We start from the raw sequence: 20,151 nt of genomic DNA, 5'->3' as shown, positions 1-20,151 counted from the left end.
CCCCCCCCCCCTTTTTTTTTTTTGTTTTGTTTTGTTTTGTGTGGTTGTTTGATGTGGATGTGTCTGCTGTCTGGGGATTTGTTTGTGGCTTGAAGTTCTGTGGCATATTTGTAAATTTGTTGTAAAAAATTAATAAAAAGACATTTGAAAGAGGGTTGAATAGAGTACCTATGAAGAGTCAATGTCTTGTCTGCAGTCAGAACAATATTAGTTTAGAGAAAAAGGGAGTAATTCTCAGCTAAAACAACTCAAACCTCAAAGATTTGACTGGTATACAAACAAATACTCTGGTATGCATTTTTACACCTATTGCAGTGAAAAAAGTATAATACACCAATAATTACATAACTTCTGATCATTTAATTAAGTTTATAAAACACACATAATTCTAAAGTGCATCTGGTTTAACCCAATTTAAATTATGCCTAAGGGTTTTTGAAGCAAACAAGTTATCATCTGGTGTAAAATAAATTACCTTTACTGTTTTATTTAGTCACTTAGACTTTTGCACGATTAACTGAACTAAGCACAGCATCTAATAGATAAATGAACAAACTGCTAACCAGTTTCACACTTTCACACTCCAATGTGGGCGAACAGCCGTGCAAACAAACTGACTTGTGGTCTTGCTGAAAAGGTTTCTCATAAATAATAGGAAATGACACCTACAGATACTTTTGTAGAAAGACTTTGTAGGTGCTGCTCTTTTTGCACAAATCTATGACAGTATAACCTTAATGAACTCTTGTTGATAATAAAAAGGCAAAGTGAGACACAGAGAACAATTTTTAAGTGTCTTATCTGCTTGTGAAGCTTCACATGATCTGCTTGAAACAGCTGAGGTAATTTTCATCTTTTATCCAGTGAAAAAGCAATAGTTATAATTTTTCTTAGCATTTATCTCACACTATCAGCTGCGACTGCCCATGCAGATAAGACTGACGTAATTCTGAAATCTAAAATACTCAGTACCGAGAAAGGTCATCACCTTTCCAAGGTTCCCCTTCAGTTTGACTTATCTAAATTTCCCTTTTCTCAACAACTTCTGCACAGTTGTTCTCTCAACAGCTCATGGCAATATATGTACGGTAATATGAAAAGAAAGGTATTTTTCTATTTGCCCTTCCCTGAAAAATAGGGAAACATCAATATGATACTAACACCATCTGGGAGTCTATTTCTGCAACTAGAACAGGAAACCAACAAGAAGCCCACAATTTAGTCAGAAGCAGGTTAACAGAGGCTGCTGCTTCTGCAGCCATTTTTATTATTTTGCAAATTTGCAATTTAGGATTTAAATTAAGATTTGGACATTTGAATTTAGTCTTGCATTCTTTCCTGCTGTTATTGCACAAATTCATGCATTCAGAACATGAGTTGCAAGAGGTGAAACTGATGTCAAATACTTTTATTAGCGTGTGTGTTTCTCATATAATCTATTTTTTAACAGCAAACACTGAGCTAATACTGATCATTGCCTGTCTTGTCTGTGTCTGCATCTGGATCACAGTGACATTTAAAATGTGACACAAACAGGATGAAAATAAATGTGTGTGGGTTTTATACAGGATTTGTGGTATCTGGTTGTTTCAGGTCACTGCAGTCTGAAACAACAGCGCAAAGACAGCTTCCATTTTTCACAATGAGAGTGTAATGTATTAGAAATCAATGCTTTATCTTAAATACTTTAAACAGAAACAAGCATTTTAGGCACTACATAGATATTCTATAGTTATTCAACGAATATTAATATGTATTTAGTAAATAATGTCATTTAATCAGCAATATGTAGTGAAAAACTGTACAAATAAACCAGCATAGACTAATTCAAATGTGAAAGATTGTCAAACTTGTCTTGATTTCTAACTGATATGTGAACTAAGTTATAGTTTTACTTGTTTTCTAAAAAGTTTATCCCAGAGCTGTTTATATTTTCTTTCATTTCCATGCACAGTGGAAAGCACAAGCTCTCACTCGCTCAGGTCACCTGTTTGTTCAGGTTTAATAAAAGGTCAGAATGTTTTTCTGTAAAACCAGAAAATGTTCCATCTCTTTTTNGGGGGGGGTTGCAGGTGCACTTCCTGCTGCTAGCAACACCTCCACAATCAGATTACAAGTTGTGATCTTTAATAGCCGTTAACCTTACCAAAAAGGAAATACAAATGAGGTGAAATGTGTATTCTCAGACGGGTGTCGTTGGAGACAAGCAAATGTTTTGATAAAAAGGAAGTAGATATGTTCAGTAGGATTTATTAATACTCTTCTCTATTTGAGCGTTCACCTTAAATGCTTTCACACTTTATAAATTGTTTGAAACAAAAGCAGAATTGATATACTTATTTAATTTTTTTTTTGGTGTTCTGCAGCCACCTCATGTGTTAGTATTACCTGCCCCCTGCTGATCTGAAAAGAACCAAGAAGTGGTGCTAAGTTGTGTAATCTGACATTTTGTGCCCAAGAAGAATCACAAATCTGAAAAGTATCATTTCTATCAAAAGGTTAGGACACTTAGCAGTTGCCATTTCTTACATGGCAGTTGTTTCATATGAAGAAGGTACTGAAGATGAAGAGATACACCGAATCGTTCAGTTGTTTGTAAAAGAAAATACACGTGTCAGGCAGAGACTTTAAGCTGCTAAAATGGGGCCAAGGCAAATACAAGGCAGACAAAAATGAGTAAAAAGTGGGCCAAGGCCAGCATGAAGGTGGGTGGAAGTGTGCACAAAAAGATTTGTGGCAGACAGCTTCCTTTTGTACCCAAAACATCTGGGTACATGGTGATCAAAGCTGCAAAAGTACAACTTGGAGAAAGTTGACCCAGAGACAATTTTGATTAAGTACCAAAACAGCATAAGGAGTTGACATTTACCCACCCCTGTTACACCTCTGAGCAGGGTAAAAGTAAGGTAAATTGTGTACCCTCTTCATATGTAATGACAAATGTCACATAAGAAATGGCAACTGTTAGGCGTCCTAATCTTTGATAGAAGTTTAATACTTTTAGGTTTTCTGAACAGATTCAGAGCTGTGATTCTTCTTGGGCACAAAATGTCAGATTACACAGCTGAACACCACATCTCAGTCCTTTTCAGATCAGCAGGGGGTAGATAATGCTGCAAAAAAGAAAAAAAAATTCTTCAACTCTGCTTGTTTTACAACAATAATTTACAATATTGTGGTTTCACAAATCCAGAGTTTGACTGACCAGCCTGTACGGTACGCACATCTTATTGGAAAAGCGTCATGAGAAGAATCAGAAGACCTCTGACTGTTTAGCAGCTGAAGTCTGCATTCAGAAATGGTAAATTTGTAAAGTTTGGTGTGTAGTTTGTAACCAAGACGCAGGCAGACCTGGAGAAGTTCGGAAAGACTGAGGAGGCAGCAAGCAAAAACTTACAGAAGAGATGAGGAAGGGAAGCACAAGGAGCAAGGCCTGAACAAACAGAGAGCCAGGGGCATCCAAATGCAGGGAAAACTAAATGCAATGAACCAGCGAGTAATGGAAGCAAAAGAACAGATTATAAAGGCAGAGGCTGATGAGCAAGGGGCCACAGGTGACTGATTAGTAACTAGGGACAGGTGTAGATGGGTGTGGCAGGCTGACTGGAGAACTACTGAACTGAGGGCAGGTGAATAGTCTCACAGGAAACATAAGAAAAACTGATCACACATATACAGAATCAAAAGGTAACAAGAACACACAAAACGCAAGAGTGACAGCATAAAAACATGAAATCAAGTTCAGAAAAATAACTCAAAAACCCAACTAATAACAGAACTCAAAATCTTTTTTTGCAAAATGGCAACATTTAATGTTCCCACTTCCCATATTTTTTTACAAAGAGCCATTAAAATGAAACTTGATGTAAGTGGCCATAAAAAATTCAACAAGAAAACGTACACTTGAATTAGGCCAAATGTAAAACCCCTTCTAACTCATCATCTGGTTGTTTCCCCACCATGCCACTTTCAAGTATCTGTTATGAACAAAAGTATTTGCTTTGTTTATATCAAGTTTTAAAGCAATCACAATCAAATCCAATGCAGCTGCTGAGAACCTTATTTTGTCAGAAGTCATGAGATTATTAACCCAATTTAAAGTCCCACTGTATTGTCTACTGGATTTCCCAACTCATGAGTAGTGAGTTTCACTAAACAATGGAAATTTCAGTAACTCGTGTCAGCTGATCTCATGTGATTGTTCTGTTAAGACAGCAGGACTTAAAATAGTATTATCAAATCAAGAACTTCTAATTTCTCTTTGTCAGGTCCTATTTTAAACAGCTAGCTTTTGTCTTTTTAGTTTGTTTTATTATAAAGGAACTTTCATGTTCTGCATATATCTTCTTCCTTTGACATTTGGACTTCCCCTAATCTGGTCCAATAGAAAAATGAAAAAGCAAACTCGTCTGTTCACTCACTTTGTCGCTCTTTGTTTCACAGAAACATAGGTAAGAAAACAACCACAAACTACGTCCACACACACATACACACTAAAGACACAAATAAACCACTTCCTACCCACATTATTTTCCCTTAAAACTACTTTGGGTTGAAAAAAACAAAACAAAATACGATTGATCCAGGAAGTTTGTTTGTCCTGTCTTGCTCTTACTTTACTGATAATTTGCATCGATGTTGGCATATGATAAAACAAGTCGGTCATTCTTTCCAAATGGAACAGGCTGTGGTTCTTGTGGTATTTTTTTCAGTAGCTTTTCAGTAGATCACCAAGATTAGGTTTCCCTCCCTCACCCATTTTCTTTACCTGCTTTGTTCTGTTCAGGGTTGTGGAGAAACTAGACAGGTTGCCAGACCGTCACAGAGACATGAAACAGACGAGCATAAACGCACACAAAAGCTCTTCAGGTCAATTTAGAAACCCAGATTAACCTGACGCGGATGTTTTTAGACTGTGAGAGTAAGCTGTAGTTCTCAGAGAAAACCCACACGTACTTGAAACGCGTTAGCTGAGATTCACACTTGGTACCTTGATGATGTGGAGTGAGGGGTTAACCACTACAACCGTGCAGCCCAGTACATCTTTACTCAATTAGGCTTGTGTGAAGAAACACGGCTCATCATTCATTTGAATCAGGTAACATGATGTAGAGTTCTTAAATTTCACACTAACATCTAGAAATTAAAAAAAAAGATCTCCAAATGGTATAAAGCTTGCATTACAAGCTCACAAAACAGTTAAAATATGCATGAAATACGCACTATTTAATGGGCTGATACCATGTGTGTTAATATTAAGTGCTGGACCATGTAAATAAAGTCAGTACAAACACTGTAGGGGCACTAAATGGTCGACGTTTTCTCCCAATTAACCAATGTTTAGTTTCTCCACTGAAAAGCATTTCATTCTTTTGCTTTGTTTTCTAAAATATTTAGCCTTTTTATTATTTAGTCATGACAGGTTTTGTATGATGGTGCAGTTGGTTAGCAACAAGAAGGTCCCTGCCCGGGTTTGAAACTCGCCTGGGGTCTTTCCGCATGAAGTGTGCATGTCCTCCCTGTGTAAGTCTGGATTTGATCCAGGTACTTAACTTTCCTCCCACAGTCTAAAAACTGGATATTCTAAACGGGCCCTGAGTGGGAATGCGTGATGAGGCCCTGTGATTGATGAGTGACATCTCCAGTGTGTACTCTGCCTTTTGCCAATTAACTTCTGGAGATATGCAGCAAATCCTTATGACCCTGAACAGGATGAAGTGGGTATAAAAAAATTGATTGATTAGATGGATGCATAACTTGCATAAGAGTATGGACCATAATTGGTATTTGAGAACAAGAAATCCTCAAAAGTCTCATTTCTATAACAACAGAGCCAAATCAATAGAACTATAAGCAATGGTGAACCAGTATCCTCTTAAAAAAAGATTCACCAGGTGTGTATTTTGCTAAAGGAGACAATGAAACTTGAGCATACATATTATTTCTCATTCTGAGGATTCAGTCAGATTTTATCCTAACTTGCACTTTCAGGTCCTTTATATTCGATCAGAAAAGCTTTAAGGAAAAAAACGTTTTGACCTAAATTTAAGATTTCACTTCATAGTTTGGTGATTGTTGTTGTGGCTGTATATCGCTGAACAGAACTGTTAATGTATGTGGGAAAATGAGCACAAAAGCAAGATGCAACATGTAGGAGTAAGCTCAGACAGCATATGACTAATTAGTGGAACAAAGGTGTAGGCTTGTCTGTAAAGGTATTCATCATCATATGATGTGGCACAATGATTTAAAATAATTCAGACAAACGTGTGTAAAGCATTCATCTTGTAATTAAACAAAACAAATCAACGAATCACAATTTTACCGGTAAAACAAAGTCCTTTTGATGATCTATAAAAAGTTGACCTTCTTTGTCTGCTAGCACCTCCACATTTTGCTTTTCTTTTTTTACCCTTGTTATACTTTCAGTTTGCCTTCTCTTACCATATCTTTCATTAGAAAACACTCTTTTCCCTTTCATTCCATCTTCCTATCTTTTTTCACTTTAAAAATGCGTTAACCTTCAATTGTCGGTTTGCTGAGAAGAAAAATCTTCATTTAAAAAAATTGTGAATGGTTTAACCTTTTCCAAACCTACCCATTCATCCAAATGATCTTGTCACTGTTGTTTTAATTAAAGGTTTGAAAACTGAGACACAATCAAAGCTCAGAGGGGAAAAAAGTTGATCTCGACTTTTTTTGTCGAGATCAAATCATACTTTAAGCTTTCCTGACTTTAGCTTTTAAAATTGGTACACACTAAAACAGCTTTTCATTAGTTCTCAAACCACATTTCATTTTATCATCATCTACATCTATCTATGATGTCGTTTCTAGCCACAGACTCATTCATTTCTTCTGATGAAAAAAAAAACATTTGCCTTATCTCACTATCTGGTAACCAAACTGAACTAATAAAGGAGCCTACCTTCTCTGTGAACACAGCTCTTTTCTGGGTTTTTGCTTTCTTTTTGGTTAAGTCTCTGAGGACTGATCGGTTCTCTTCACATGTGTCATTCAGGCTGCTCATAAAGTGTTCCAGCTTCTCATTCTTACCTCATGTGCAAAGTGACGAAGGGGGAAATGTTTGCGAGTACAGCACAAAGACAAAAAAAAAAAAGCTGTGGCTGACGTGGTTTCCCTTATAGTAGTAACAGAGTGACTTGCTATCTTAGTTTCAAGAAATGTGAAAAACCCCTCCTGTTTTTCCATTTCCTTTTTTTTTTCCTTTTTTTTGCCAAAAGTACAGCAGAAACAGTTTCTGAAAATTAACTGTGTTGGCATTTTATTTGTATCAAATGATGAGTTTAGCATAACTTGAATGCCCTTGAAAGACTTCATCTTCTATACTATCATATAGAACATTTTGATTATAATCAGAACTGCCAGGAGATGGTGCCTGTCTCCAGCGTTTGTAGATAAGAGGTTGGACAGATTACCAGTCCATCACATAAAGACAAACAACCACGCTGCTCATACTTACAGAGCTGAGTCAGAGTCACCAATCAACAAACATGCATGTATCAACAAGGAAAACATGCAAGACCCCAGCTGAATTTCAAACCCAACACCATCTTGTTGTCAGGCCGAAGAGTGCCAATCAGCTGCACCACTGTGTAGCCCTTTCTCATCACTTTGAAAAAGTAAACGGTTTGTTATGTTCAATTATTCATTCTTCATGCCGGTTTTGTCTTGTTAAACAACTCCACAACAAACATTTTAGCAATGTAAAATTGTAAAAAACACTGTCTGAATAAAATATTTGAGAGTTTTAAGATGTCAGAAATCTCTTTTGGTTTTTGTTCTGCTTGGACTAGCCATTAGCTCGTCTCCCCTGGGAGAAATTTTGCCTAATATTCCAAATTAATGAGGCGCTGAATGAGTTCTACTGAGGGTAAGATACTGATTACTAACAACTCCTGAGATTACCTCTTTAAAACATCTAAACTGTTGGAGCAGAGAAACAAGTAAAACATGCAGGATAGTGGCCCTCAAGGACCAGGATTGGACACCCCTGCTTTAATGAATACAGAGGCCTGAAGGGTAGGTGGTAGAAGAAAAACCTTCATACTTACTTGCACTCAGTCACAAGGTTGATTCCAAATCAGCAGTTCATCGAATGCTGTCATACATCTTCTTGTTTTCTTTGGATACTCGTATGTTCCAATGTTTTTAAATTCAGTTTTGTAGTATTTTAAAACGGATTCAGTTTGTTATCATTTAGATGAGAACAGCAGCATTAGTCTAAAATAATTATGACTGTTGCATTTGTGATTGAGCTTTTTTTGGCACATGCTGTATAACCTTGTTTTTTTTAAATGTCATAAGGAAACCTATATCTATAATTTGTTCCAACCTTTATTTAACACTCACAAGTACAAAGAAAGCAAATTTCCACAGAGGCCAACTTCATCAAATTTAGAAAACTGTAGATTTTCACACCAGCAGCAGACATCAAAGTTGGGAGAGTCAGAAAGACAGTAAAGTTTATAAAACATAACAAAAACATTGATCTGGAATATTTCTGGCTGAACATCTAGGGACAGGTGAGGGTGTCAGGTTTCAAGTATAAACGAAGAATTCACCTGAAGCTTAGTTGTTTCAACCAAGATGTTGTGCTACACCAACTTGTACTAAATTGTTAAGTAATCACCAACAATGTTCATTTTTTGAATGACATACGTGACGTAATATTGTAAAAAAGGAAAGAGGCCAAGGCCAAAAACCCCACTGTATTTCTCAGGCAGCACTCTTGGGGAAATTGTTGAGCAGTGATAGTCACATGAACTCAGGGGTATTTTGTACAACTTGTGTTTCACCAAAATCTCCTGCTTTAGCCAGAAATATAACCTGAAACAGTGTTATGAGAGGATGAATCCAAATGAATGCTACAGAGTTCTCTCTCTAATGAACAAAAAGCTGTGTGCTCTGCGGTTGGATGAGGGCATGCTTCAGCTTGCTTTGGAGGTAAATGGACAGGGGATTTCACATGTCAAAGATAAGAAAGACCACTCAGTTTATCATCAGCAAAAAGTCCAAAAGCATCCATCATATATGTAATTTGAATCATTTGCATAAATGCCAGAAAATACCAGCCATTCTGTATGATTAACAGCATGAGGACTAATCAAACACTTGGCTCTACTTGACATTACTGCCTGTAGTTAAGATCTGCCTCCTACAAAAAGTGATTAGTGCACCATGAAGAAAACTATCAAGCTATGACATTCATGGACTGCTAAGCATCAGGAATGTTATAGTTCAGAAACAAAGCACACAAGTTCTTAGTGGCAAAATGCAACAGTTTGTAACTTGGCTTGCTAATTAAATTTAAAAAAGAAGAAGTCAATCACATCAACGCCTCTCCATCATCATTTCTGAGTGTGTTACTAACATCATATTAGTTTTGTTTTGATCAAATTTCCAAAAACAATAAACTAGGACCTCCCTGTATGTTTTTCTTTGAATTTTTTTTAAACGATTTAAGTTTGTCTTGCATTTTAAAAAACTTGCCAGCTTTTCTCCAAACAGCATTTAAATATTTCCCCGTCTTTGTCCCTACATAAGGTCAACTCTGCAGTTGATCCAGTGGTGTGACAGTTCAGGTGTTGATTAGTTTCACTGTTATATTTTCAAGACATCAGGTGCACAGCCATGTTCCTTTTTTTGAGGGAACTGGTTGGTTTCTGTATGAGCAGCATGACTTTTGTCTGATAAACAAATCACATGGAAAAATTAAACAGGTTAAAAGTTTTTTTCTTAAAACCTAAGCTGTTACTTTGACCTCTTATGAGAATTTTACATTCGTCAGATTAGGCTGCTCTGATCTTATTTCTTTCATTTTAGATTAGGCCTGTGTTTGGCCTATGATAGCCTTTCAACAGACTGGAATCCAGTCCAGGTTTTACTACCGCTTCTAACCAGCTGAAAACCATGACAGGTGATACTCAAATTTGATAAATTTCTGTGCAAAAGGCACCCAGTTACTTATGTGGTATTTTAAAAGCAGTATAAAAGATAAGGCCTTAACAAGAAATTTTTAAAGGTTCAGGTCTTTCCATCTGAGCACGAGCTATAGTTTTACTGCTTTCTCTGGCGAACAAAAAGTAAGTTAATATTAATGTGCTGCCCTCATGTGGATCCCAAAAAACATCGACATGCATGAAATCTGAAGATTTTGTTGTCATTTTTAAAAGTTCAAAAACAAGCACAATAATTTGAAGAAACACTGCAGTTTCAACAGGCCGTCCAACACACACACACACACACACACACATAAAATAAAGAAGTCAGCACAAATTAGTCCAGACTATGTCAACATTCAGTGCTGTCAAAAGATGTAAAAACATTGACTCTGAACACAAAAAAGTCAAAATTAAGTGAACTGCTGTCAATCCTTTGTTTCAAATTTGACTTTTCTGGATGTTTCTCTCTGCATGATTTAAGAACTATCAGAGCAATTTTGCATTTGTTGGCATTATGTTTTGAACCTTTAGCTCAACATCATCCCAAACAAGCACTACAGTGTTCATTTAACAAAATAAGCCATTTTCATGATTAATAGAACAGGTGTCATTCTTATATTTTATTTCTGCTAGTAGTTGCTGCAGAGCCTAGAGCTGTGTTGGTAATTGTCTATCTGCGTGACAAAGCTGCCACCTATCAAACAAGTTCCTAAAGGCCCAGCATGAAGCGATAATATATTATATTATCCAAGGTGGTTTAAATTCACCAGCTACCAGCAACAAACACCTCCAAACTATCACTCATCCTCTGCTGTGCTTCACTGAGAAATCGTATTTTGATTTACCAAAGATCTCCACCTTTGTCTATTTATAGGAAGAGTTTCTTTAAGAGAAGAAGAGTTTCTTTCAACAAGACATTTCTAATGTACAGGCAAATATTTAATTGAATAAAACATTTAAATTTCAGTCAAAATGTTTCCTTGAAATGTGTTTAAACCAAGATTATTGAATTAATACGTTTATCAGATTATTTACACTCACCGTTACAGCCAGAACAAAACAGCTACTTCCTCAGGATACAACAGCACCAACGAAGAATTGGATTGACCCGTCTTCAAGAATCTTGTATTTAAAAAATGGTGTATAACAGTTTTTAAGCTGCGTGACTAAGAAGTAATTCTGTCTTAAAACAGAGAGAGCCTCTTGCTGAGCCAGACAAAACTGAAAGAGGAATTTAAAGACTTCCTTGAATTTAAGTTCTCTGTGTAGCCTTGTGCCGTGGAATAGTTCCATGTAATCCTAATTACTCAATATTTTAAACACATACACCACAAGACGTCAACTCCTTTTACCAAATAAGAATGTGGTTCCGGTCTTTATGTGAAATGTGACCTAAGGACATGACTCGACAATAATCTTTGTAGTCAGATATAACCCACAAAATATTGTGACAGGAAAATAGACCCATGACATACAAGAGCAGACCATCGCAATGAAAGACAACCAAAAACCGCATGGTCATGCCAAAGATAAAGATGGTATTGACATTTACAGCAGCTTTGCTCCTCACTACCAGAGCCACAGATGTTTCAGATTCTGTTCAGTCTACTGAAACTCATGAGTCCTAGCCCACAGTGTCCCTATCAGCTGAGGCCTGAGGAGGCTATAAGGACTATATTTCTTATCACTGACAGCTGCTGTTGTCTATGTTGGGCAATATGTGTTAAAAAAAAATAAAAAATGGAAGCATAAATAAAAAGTTCACTGTGTTTCAGTGATACAACACCTTACCTTTGTGTGTAGTTGTGTATGTTTGACCAGCTATTGTAGACGTACAGGAGAAAACGATGAAACAAACTTTATTGTGACTCTGCTTTCAAAAAGAAAGGCGGTCATAATATTCGTCTCTCACATTTTGTTTCACTTGCTAAATAAAATGTACTGATCTTGAGGTCAGCGTTCTGTGTATATGTTTGTGACTCTTAATGTGAAGGACTGAAGGAAGTTCTGTGAGTGGCAAACCAGACGCCCTGATATCGAAACTGCTGTATCGAATTAAAGGCCAAGCATGTGTATCACCCTCTGCCTTTCAGGTCAAAATCGTTTTTTTTATGTTAAGAAATGAAAGATGTAGCCATTTTGGGTCAAACCTCAAAAATAATGTAAAGCACAATCTCATACAACACTGTAAGATGTCTTTGTAAATGACTCTCAGCTCTGACCACATCAAATTTTAGCTCAATATTTGTTAAATTGACAGTTATAGCCATTTTTGTGTTGGCTAATGTTGATTAGCTGTCTTGTATATCTTAAATTGGATTGACACAAAACATTAATCAGTTATACACATCCACCCAATAATTATTTCCTGAATGTTTCATTAAAATTCGTCCAGTGGTTTATGAGATATTTTGCAAACAGACAGAGTGAACTCCAGTAGTTTATGTCAAAGTTTTAAACACGGATCTTGTGCGATCAGTTAGAGGTCAGAGTTTAATTAGAGGATCAGTCTCAACTAATACCACACCAGATTTAAGATCAATATTTGCAAAACTGACTGAGTTAGAGCCATCTTTGTGTTTTCTGAAGTTGATTAGTTGTGTTCCTAGTTGCCATCTTGAATCGCGTTGACTCCAAAAGTTATTCAGTTGTAGATCACAAAATTGAACACTTGCACGCACAGACACGAGCAAAAACACTTTCACTCTGTCTTTAACTAAAAAAAAAATTAATGGAAGCTTGGTCATATTAATTCAAAAGGAAATGAATCATCCAAAAAGACTGCCAAGGAAGTGACTAAGCAACTGTGGCAATATGGTTGTCAAATTTAGTTAAAAAGAAATGAAGAGCATTATTATAAGGAAGGAAATGGAAAAAAAAGATGAAGAAACTGTAAGAGGAAAAAAAGAAAGACAGATGATTTTGTAAAATCTAAAAGAAACATTGATGAAATCAGAACCACAGGAAACGTAAACTTATCTCAACAATCAGATTCAGTCAAACTGGCCTAAATAATACTTTATTCATTTTAGGGAAACGGCACAATGAAATATGAGACATGAGTATAAGAGAATTTTTTTAACGCTGCCAGAAATTATGGAAGACAACTAAACCTAACTATCAAGCTTTGATATAATATGTTTTAAAAATATACTGTATATAAGAAATTTGTTAATTCTTTATGTGGAAAGGCCCGAGGTCTAGACAGTTTGAGTCAACACCTGATGCTGAGTCAAATCCACCCGCTTGCTTCGTGCTCACGGTGAATCCAGCCCGTTGCTGGGAGGTCTGCGGCCCACACCTTTCACCTACTGTGAACCACCCAGACGTCCGACAAGTCCCAAGTTACCGTGACAGACTTGTCAGACTACCAGATGAGTAGGATTTAAAATAAAAGGAAAAAACCATGATGCAACTTGACCGATTGACACGCGGCTCCAGACGGTGAATCACTGCTCCTTTAGCCAAGAGATGGCCCGAGGACCCAGGGAGGACGCGACAGGCCAAACGGAGCCCGCGCCCGCGATGAGCCCCGGATCCCCTCTGTCACTCCTCTCTGAGGCTTTTAGACTGGAACCGGGAAGGGGAGGTACCCTGGCACCCCTAACGTAGCTCAGCTCGTGCCCTTATTGTGCCACCACACCAGGAATGAACCAGCAGAGACAGAAAGCACACTCAGGAACTTACCGAGGACGCAGGAAAGAACCCAGGAGTCACCGATCAGGTATACGCCTCACGGCCAAACTTTATTGAAGGTGTAAAAATTAGGTTATATACCAGTTACAGGTTATATGATTAAAAATGGAAAAAAATAAAAGACAAAAATTAATTAAACATCCCTTCATGATTATGCAAAACAACCTTTATCTACCTCCTTCTTCATAACTTGAATAAAGAATGGACTTAAAACACACCTTCTACTGATGATTATGCATAACAGGGTAAAGTTACAACACCCTCCCCATCCTTGGTACTGAGAAGGGAAAAAAAAGAGAAGAGTTAAGCACGAATCATACAAATGCCCATTGATGCTGGTTTCTTCACTCCCTCTTCCTTTCCCAGGCCCGGTGTCCTTCAAGGTCTGCTTTATCTCCAGTCCATGTCTCTCGCTGGACCCAATTGTTGCATCTCATTGTTTATGGCTTCTTGGCCTCCTGACCAGTTCCAGGTGGCAAAGGGAGTCTCGCTGGAACCCATCCCTGCTTGCATCGGAAAGGCCATAAAAGGATATAAGGGCTCCATTACTGGAGAGTTATGGTATGTGAGCGCAGGGCTCATCAGCCCAGGTAGGTGAGGGTATGTGAGGGCCTGGCACGGCACGGTTCCATATGCAATTTCAGCGGGCTGAACAAACAGCAAATCTTGACCATCCTCCCCGGTCACAGCAGGCTGGGTGATGTTATCTTGATATGGAGGGTTGCTCTCCCCCTCCTGACCAGATAGGGCCTGAGTTTCCTCACTGTGAGGTCTCACTGTGTCAGGTTTGTGACTCGGCTCGTTTCCACCATTTTCACCTTTCACAACACTTTATATAATAAATCTTTATTTTGGGAGAGATAGGCACCCCCTCCCTCACGATTAGACACCTATTTCAGGGTGTTGAAACATGAGTATATCCCATCTTATTTTATCTGCATATTTTACTCTCATTTTACGTGACATTTCTGAGATTTAAGTAAATAGGAATCGTTCTGCTTTTAAACGCAATGAAAAATACCATTTCTAAACTTTGGCTTTGCTTACACCCCTTGCAGCGCTGTCCATCAAATTCACTGTTAAACAAACCTCCCAACCAAAATCTTTTTATTTCAGAGTAAACCATACACAGTCAGTGTTCTGTTTTTAGTCAGGCATAAAAACCCCAATAAAATACTCACTTACATAAAGTACTGCACACTTTAATGAAGGACACATGTAGAACATGAAATGTTAGCTTGCATGTCTGACTTAATGAAAACAAACCTCTTGTGTATTCCCATAATAAGCATTACAGCTGTAAACAAACCGACTAAAAATTCTTGTTTAGTGTTCAGAGAAAGTTGAATCCTTGAAGGAGTGTTCTGTGGAGTTCTTATCAGTAATCAGCGTTTATGTAAATAATCAAATAATGCAGATGGAAAAGATTATGAAATACTGTTTGCATAAATCACTATCATTTTTTAAGAAGGCTTTGGTCTCATCCCCATTCAGACTCCCCTGAGAGAACATCTGTCTGATATCCCAAACTGATGCCGCACTGAGTGATATCTTCTTCAGGTAAGATATTAATTTACTGATAAAATCCACAAAAACATTACTTTGAAAATCTAAACTATTCCTTTCAATATGCAAAATGGAAAACCAGTTCTGGAAAAAGGATTGATTGCCTTTTTATTTTTTTGGTGATAGCTTAATGAAAATATTGATACTTTTCTTACTTTGGGTTCAGTTAGCTTAGCTGGGTAGGTAGAAAGTGGTTATTCTGAACTTGTTGCTTCATATTTCTGTTTCTGGGTAAAACCAAAGTGGTGTCACAACAGTTTCAGAGCGGCTGAAAAGCTTTTGTTTTTTTAAAAGAGTACGGTCAAGCTGTCTCTATTTCTGTAGCTTACAGCTGGATGTAGAATCACAGCATAAAGCCTGAAGGTTCCCAGATAAAAAAAGGTTTCTTGTAGTCCACTCTCAGTCCGACGTAGTCTGACATCATCAGTCCCATGATGTGTTGTCACACGTGTTTCCCTCTGCCTTCAGATATGACGAGCTCGGGCACGGCACGGGTGTACCACTCTGACCACGAACCGTCGTACACGGACACCTCCGGGTGCCCGCACTCGTGGGCGGCCAGCGCCACGTGGCACGCAGTCACAGCAGAGCCACACAGGACGCACATGGGACGGCTGGGGTCCACACCAGCTTGGACGAAGAGGTCCTGGAGCTTGTCTTTAGGCAGGAAGTGACCCGACGGAGACAGGAGGGAGTGGAAGGGGATGTTGATGGAGCCGGGGATGTGGCCTGGCTCCGTGTCTGTCAACCAGAAAGAGAGAGGGAAAAAAAAGAGTAGGACATTTACTTTTTTCAATGATTAAAATCCAAAATGCATTACAATACAATACAATAATACAGGCTGAACAAATAGACAAAAAGGTGACAAATGAGCTCTGAATCAGATGTTTTTATTCAGAATCAATTTTTTTCTTCTTTTTTAAGCTGTGTCCGCTGTGAGACATCTGTGTTTATGGACTTTTGGAATCAGAAGTGACATTTTATGACATTTTAAAGCTAGTTTTATTTCACCTTTGAGCAAAAATGTAGGTTCTCCTTCTTCTTCACCTGCTAGTTTCTAAAACTTTTGCCTTTCCTTTCTTGGTAGGCAATATTTTTTCAGCATTTTCGGATTGTTATTGTAAATGTCTTTTGTTTATGAGAAGTAAAGATGATATGTGAGAGGGGTAGGCATTTATTCTTTTTCAGACTGCTCGTATTACACATTCATCTTGGAATTTGCTAATCAGTGTTGTATTTTTTTGGTTTGCTTTTGTTTGTTTTTCATTAACTGTTTTTACTTTACTGTGTTTTAATATTCTGTTTTCAGTGAAGAAAAAAACCCCAGTTTTATTACAAACCAGTAACTGCATAGCCTTAATGTCACGCATTTCTGCTGTTTCTGGGTGATGTCAACATTACGCAGAAATGTGCTTTAACCCGTGTAGGAACTAACCAGACTGATGACGTTGATGAAACCGTAACAACCGATGCAGAGTCACAAAGAGGAAGTTAGAGGTGAGCGCTGACTTTTATTTCCACGTGTTCTTTATTCCTCTGAGAAGAGGACAAACAGACCTATGTCGAGAGGGACATCTTGACAGGTTACTGATCGAAACCCACAAATTTATGTATCCAAAAAAAAATGGCTAAATTCAGTTCAGCTGTGTCACTGTTTGAGTCCTGCACTCTGCACCTGTCACAGTTTACTCTGTCAAATAATGAATTTTCTGATAAAAAAAGACAACTTAAGTGCACAACTAACAAAACCAGAGTGTGTCCCCCCACACTCATAGTTTCGTTCATGCTGTGCCTTTGCATTGCCTGTTTGCTTTGTGTAAAATTCCTGTCTCCCAGTTGTCAGTAGGAGGTCAGAGTGCATCACAATGTGTGTGCCTACATCTCTTTAAAGGTGCTCACTGCAAAGTAAGAAATCAAACATAAAAAAGGTTATCCCAAACTGTATCAAATTGTACAGTTTGAAAGAGTTCACTCCAGTAGTTGAGATGCGATTCTAAAATGTGGGTTCACACTCAATGTAAACAAAGCACTTTTATCTGCATATTTTACTCATTAAATCGGAGCCTAAATATGTATCAATACAATAAAATTGTCAAAGTTCTCAATCCCAAATGGCTCTTCTGTGGACGTTAAAATTGTTGACCTATTTTCAGTCATTTCATCTCGTTGCAAAGGTAAATAAAAACTGGCAGTAGTTCTCAATTTTAATTACAATTTTTCAATTTAAGGACACATTAACCACTGATAAAACACAAAAAAAAAAGAAAATGGATTTTTTTTTTGACTGGTCTTCATGACATTGTAATGAGTACCTTTAAATCTCTCTGATATGTGAATTAAAGGCTCCATAAATACTTTAAATACACTTGTGTTTTCTGAGGGGGGCTGTGGTAGCTCTGTAGTCGGCGCAGTCTGCATCAGGAAGGACATCTGGCCTAAAACAATCGCCAAATCTTTCGTGGGAATTTGCTCGCTGTTGTGACCCCTGCAGAAGGGAGCAGCCAAAATAAAACAAACAAACAACAACACTGCTGTTTTTAAATATGATTGAATGAATGACTGAGTTGAAGCTGGTGGATTCAGCAGCGTGACGCTTTGGGGAAACTCGGGAAACATTAGATTAAAACTCAACATTAAAGTAACTGGTAAACATGTAAAGTCTGTGACCTCTTGGCCACAGCAGGGACCATGCAGACCCATTAAACAAGGCTGATGAAGCAGTTTGTTTGTTCTTGAATGTCATGGGGGTTGTTTTGTTTGTTTTTTCTTTCCAAAAGTATGTCTTTGAACAGCAAGTCCCAAAATAGGATGAGAAGATGAAGACTGTATATGTAACAGTCTATACTGTTACTGGTAAAACATCAAGTTAGGCTGAATATTATTTGAGATTTTCTCCCAATTCTTTCTGCTCTTGTGTTTTAAAACGAAACATCCCACAGTAAACGTTCCCATTCAGTTCCAGGAGTCAACCTGGTCAAAGTTCACGGCTGAAACTGCTTTTACAAACGGGTGCTGTAACAGACATTGAAGCTTTCCTCTGTGTGTGATGGCGTTCGCCTGTAGGAGTTAGAGTGTATGATGGGATTAGATAAGACATCCACTATCAGTAAATGTTGATTTCAACACGTCTCAGAGCGGTCAAAGGCTAAATTCACTTTGAAGTGTGTGTTACACTCGTCTTCAGTTGTGTGTGCTGACATGAGTGTGTGAGCCTGTGACCTGATAAAATGCACTGTGTGTCTGACTACTCACTCTCTCAGTGAGTTTGTGTTGACCATTGATTTTCACTGTTCCACTGATGTGTTTGCCAAAAGCAAACTCTGCAAAAAACCTTGAAAAACAAGGGAGCTCAGCAGACTTCTGCCAGGTTTAACACTGAGCGTTCCTTAACATTTCATCTGCTTTTGTGCTCATATTTTAAAAAACGGCAGAATATAAACTAAAACATTCATATTTTTTTGATTTATAATTAAAAGACAATCATCTGCAATGTTTCCTAAATGCTGTTAAGATGTACCATTTCAAGGAGTTTGTGTGTGGCTCAGGAGGAAGAGCGGTTTTCTGCTAATCGGAAGGTTGGCGATTCTATCCCGACTGAACCTTATGTAGCCCCTGATTCCGTGAATGGGTGAGGCGGATCAAATAAACAACTGATATTTGCCACTTTTTTAAAAATCAGCCATGGCTGTGAGTACTTATTCAATTACCAAGTAGGAAAATGAAGCAGCTGCTACAGCCAGCTTACTGTGGCCCACAGTTTCTTTAAAGCAAGAATACACTTCTATATATTACTTTCAAGGGGACAAGTTATTCTAAGGGCTGTTAAATATACATTTATTTAAATTAGGCAATTTCAGCAATTACTGATAAAGTTGAATTAAAACAAATAACACACTGACAAAAAATAAATGAAGAAATTGTGTTGCATATAAGTCATTTGCTGCCCTGCTTTCAGCATCAACATCAGTCATAAAGAAACTCGTATCGGTGGACCTCAACATGACGTGTAAAACGCTGTCAGTGGTTAGAAAGACTGGAAAAGCACAACATAAATGCAGCTGATCTACAAACACAGCATTTCTTAAAAATTAGACACTAATTTGACTCTTTTTCTGAACTTGTGCAGATTTCTTTGGTACTACTTTTGGATATTTTGCAGGTTAGAGAGCGTTTGAAATTATTTGTCCTTTAAATCAAAAGAGAGACACAAACTAGTACCGATCTAGAGCTTCGGAAACCAGACGCTCTCGGGTCTGTGTGCAACAAAAACCATCAGGCTGATCCTAAAAATGAGCCTTTAGACTCACAACTAGCAGTTTGTCCTGTTCGTTTCCTGACCCACTTTAATTTCATTCATTCAAAGCATTTAAGGTTCCTTTTGTTGGAAACAAGCACAATCATGTGTAAACACATTCCGATATAGTTATGAAATTTAAACCTTCAGTGAGACAGTCCCTTTATTCCCTTGAATTAGATACTTGTGGATGTCACTCTGACTCAGCAAAAATAAAAACTGTTTACCGGAAATCAAGCAGAAGCTGTCGAACAGGTTACATGTGTATTTTATAAGGAGTGTTGCCTTTTCAAAAGTCACCCTAATGCGTTTTGATCTTGTGAGAATAAATTCTTTAGAACTTCTATGACTCAAACCTTGACTATAACCAGTCATTCTGAAACCCTAAAACAACAACAACAACAACAACAACCAAAAAAACAGACCTTATCTCTTCAGCCATCTCCATCAGAGAGTTTACAACAGTGATAACTGCACAACTATGGGGCGCCGTTTGTAAAGGAGCTTGTGCTCAAAATTCATGCCTAAATTTTGTCACATTTAGCTTCAAACACTGTTTTAAAATGTAGTGTTGATTTTCTGATGTCACTTTTTACAACATTTAGCTAGTTACATGTAATTGTTACAGCT

General features: G+C 37.7%; 2 protein-coding genes across 3 annotated transcripts in view; both read right to left on the bottom strand.

Moving 5' to 3' along the window:
* Nucleotides 1-7,080, bottom strand: part of LOC108238836 — a 14,792-nt gene extending 7,712 nt beyond the window's left edge. The window contains exon 1 of one of the 2 annotated variants that reach the window (XM_017421192.3): nt 6,929-7,080. The gene's annotated coding sequence lies outside the window, so the exon portion shown is untranslated. The remainder of the gene's footprint in view (nt 1-6,928) is intronic. The other variant, XM_025004977.2, reaches the window with a different exon arrangement.
* Nucleotides 7,081-14,751: 7,671 nt separating this feature from the next.
* The window catches only part of LOC108235889 (3-mercaptopyruvate sulfurtransferase), a 7,619-nt gene continuing 2,219 nt past the window's right edge, over nt 14,752-20,151 (bottom strand). The window contains exon 2 of the mRNA XM_017416239.3: nt 14,752-15,968. Within this exon, the coding sequence (XP_017271728.1) occupies nt 15,670-15,968 (299 nt within the window). The 3' untranslated portion in view covers nt 14,752-15,669. The remainder of the gene's footprint in view (nt 15,969-20,151) is intronic.

Source organism: Kryptolebias marmoratus, linkage group LG3, assembly GCF_001649575.2.
Source record: "Kryptolebias marmoratus isolate JLee-2015 linkage group LG3, ASM164957v2, whole genome shotgun sequence".
NCBI lineage: Eukaryota > Metazoa > Chordata > Actinopteri > Cyprinodontiformes > Rivulidae > Kryptolebias > Kryptolebias marmoratus.
This window is presented reverse-complemented; position numbering and strand designations above follow the sequence as displayed.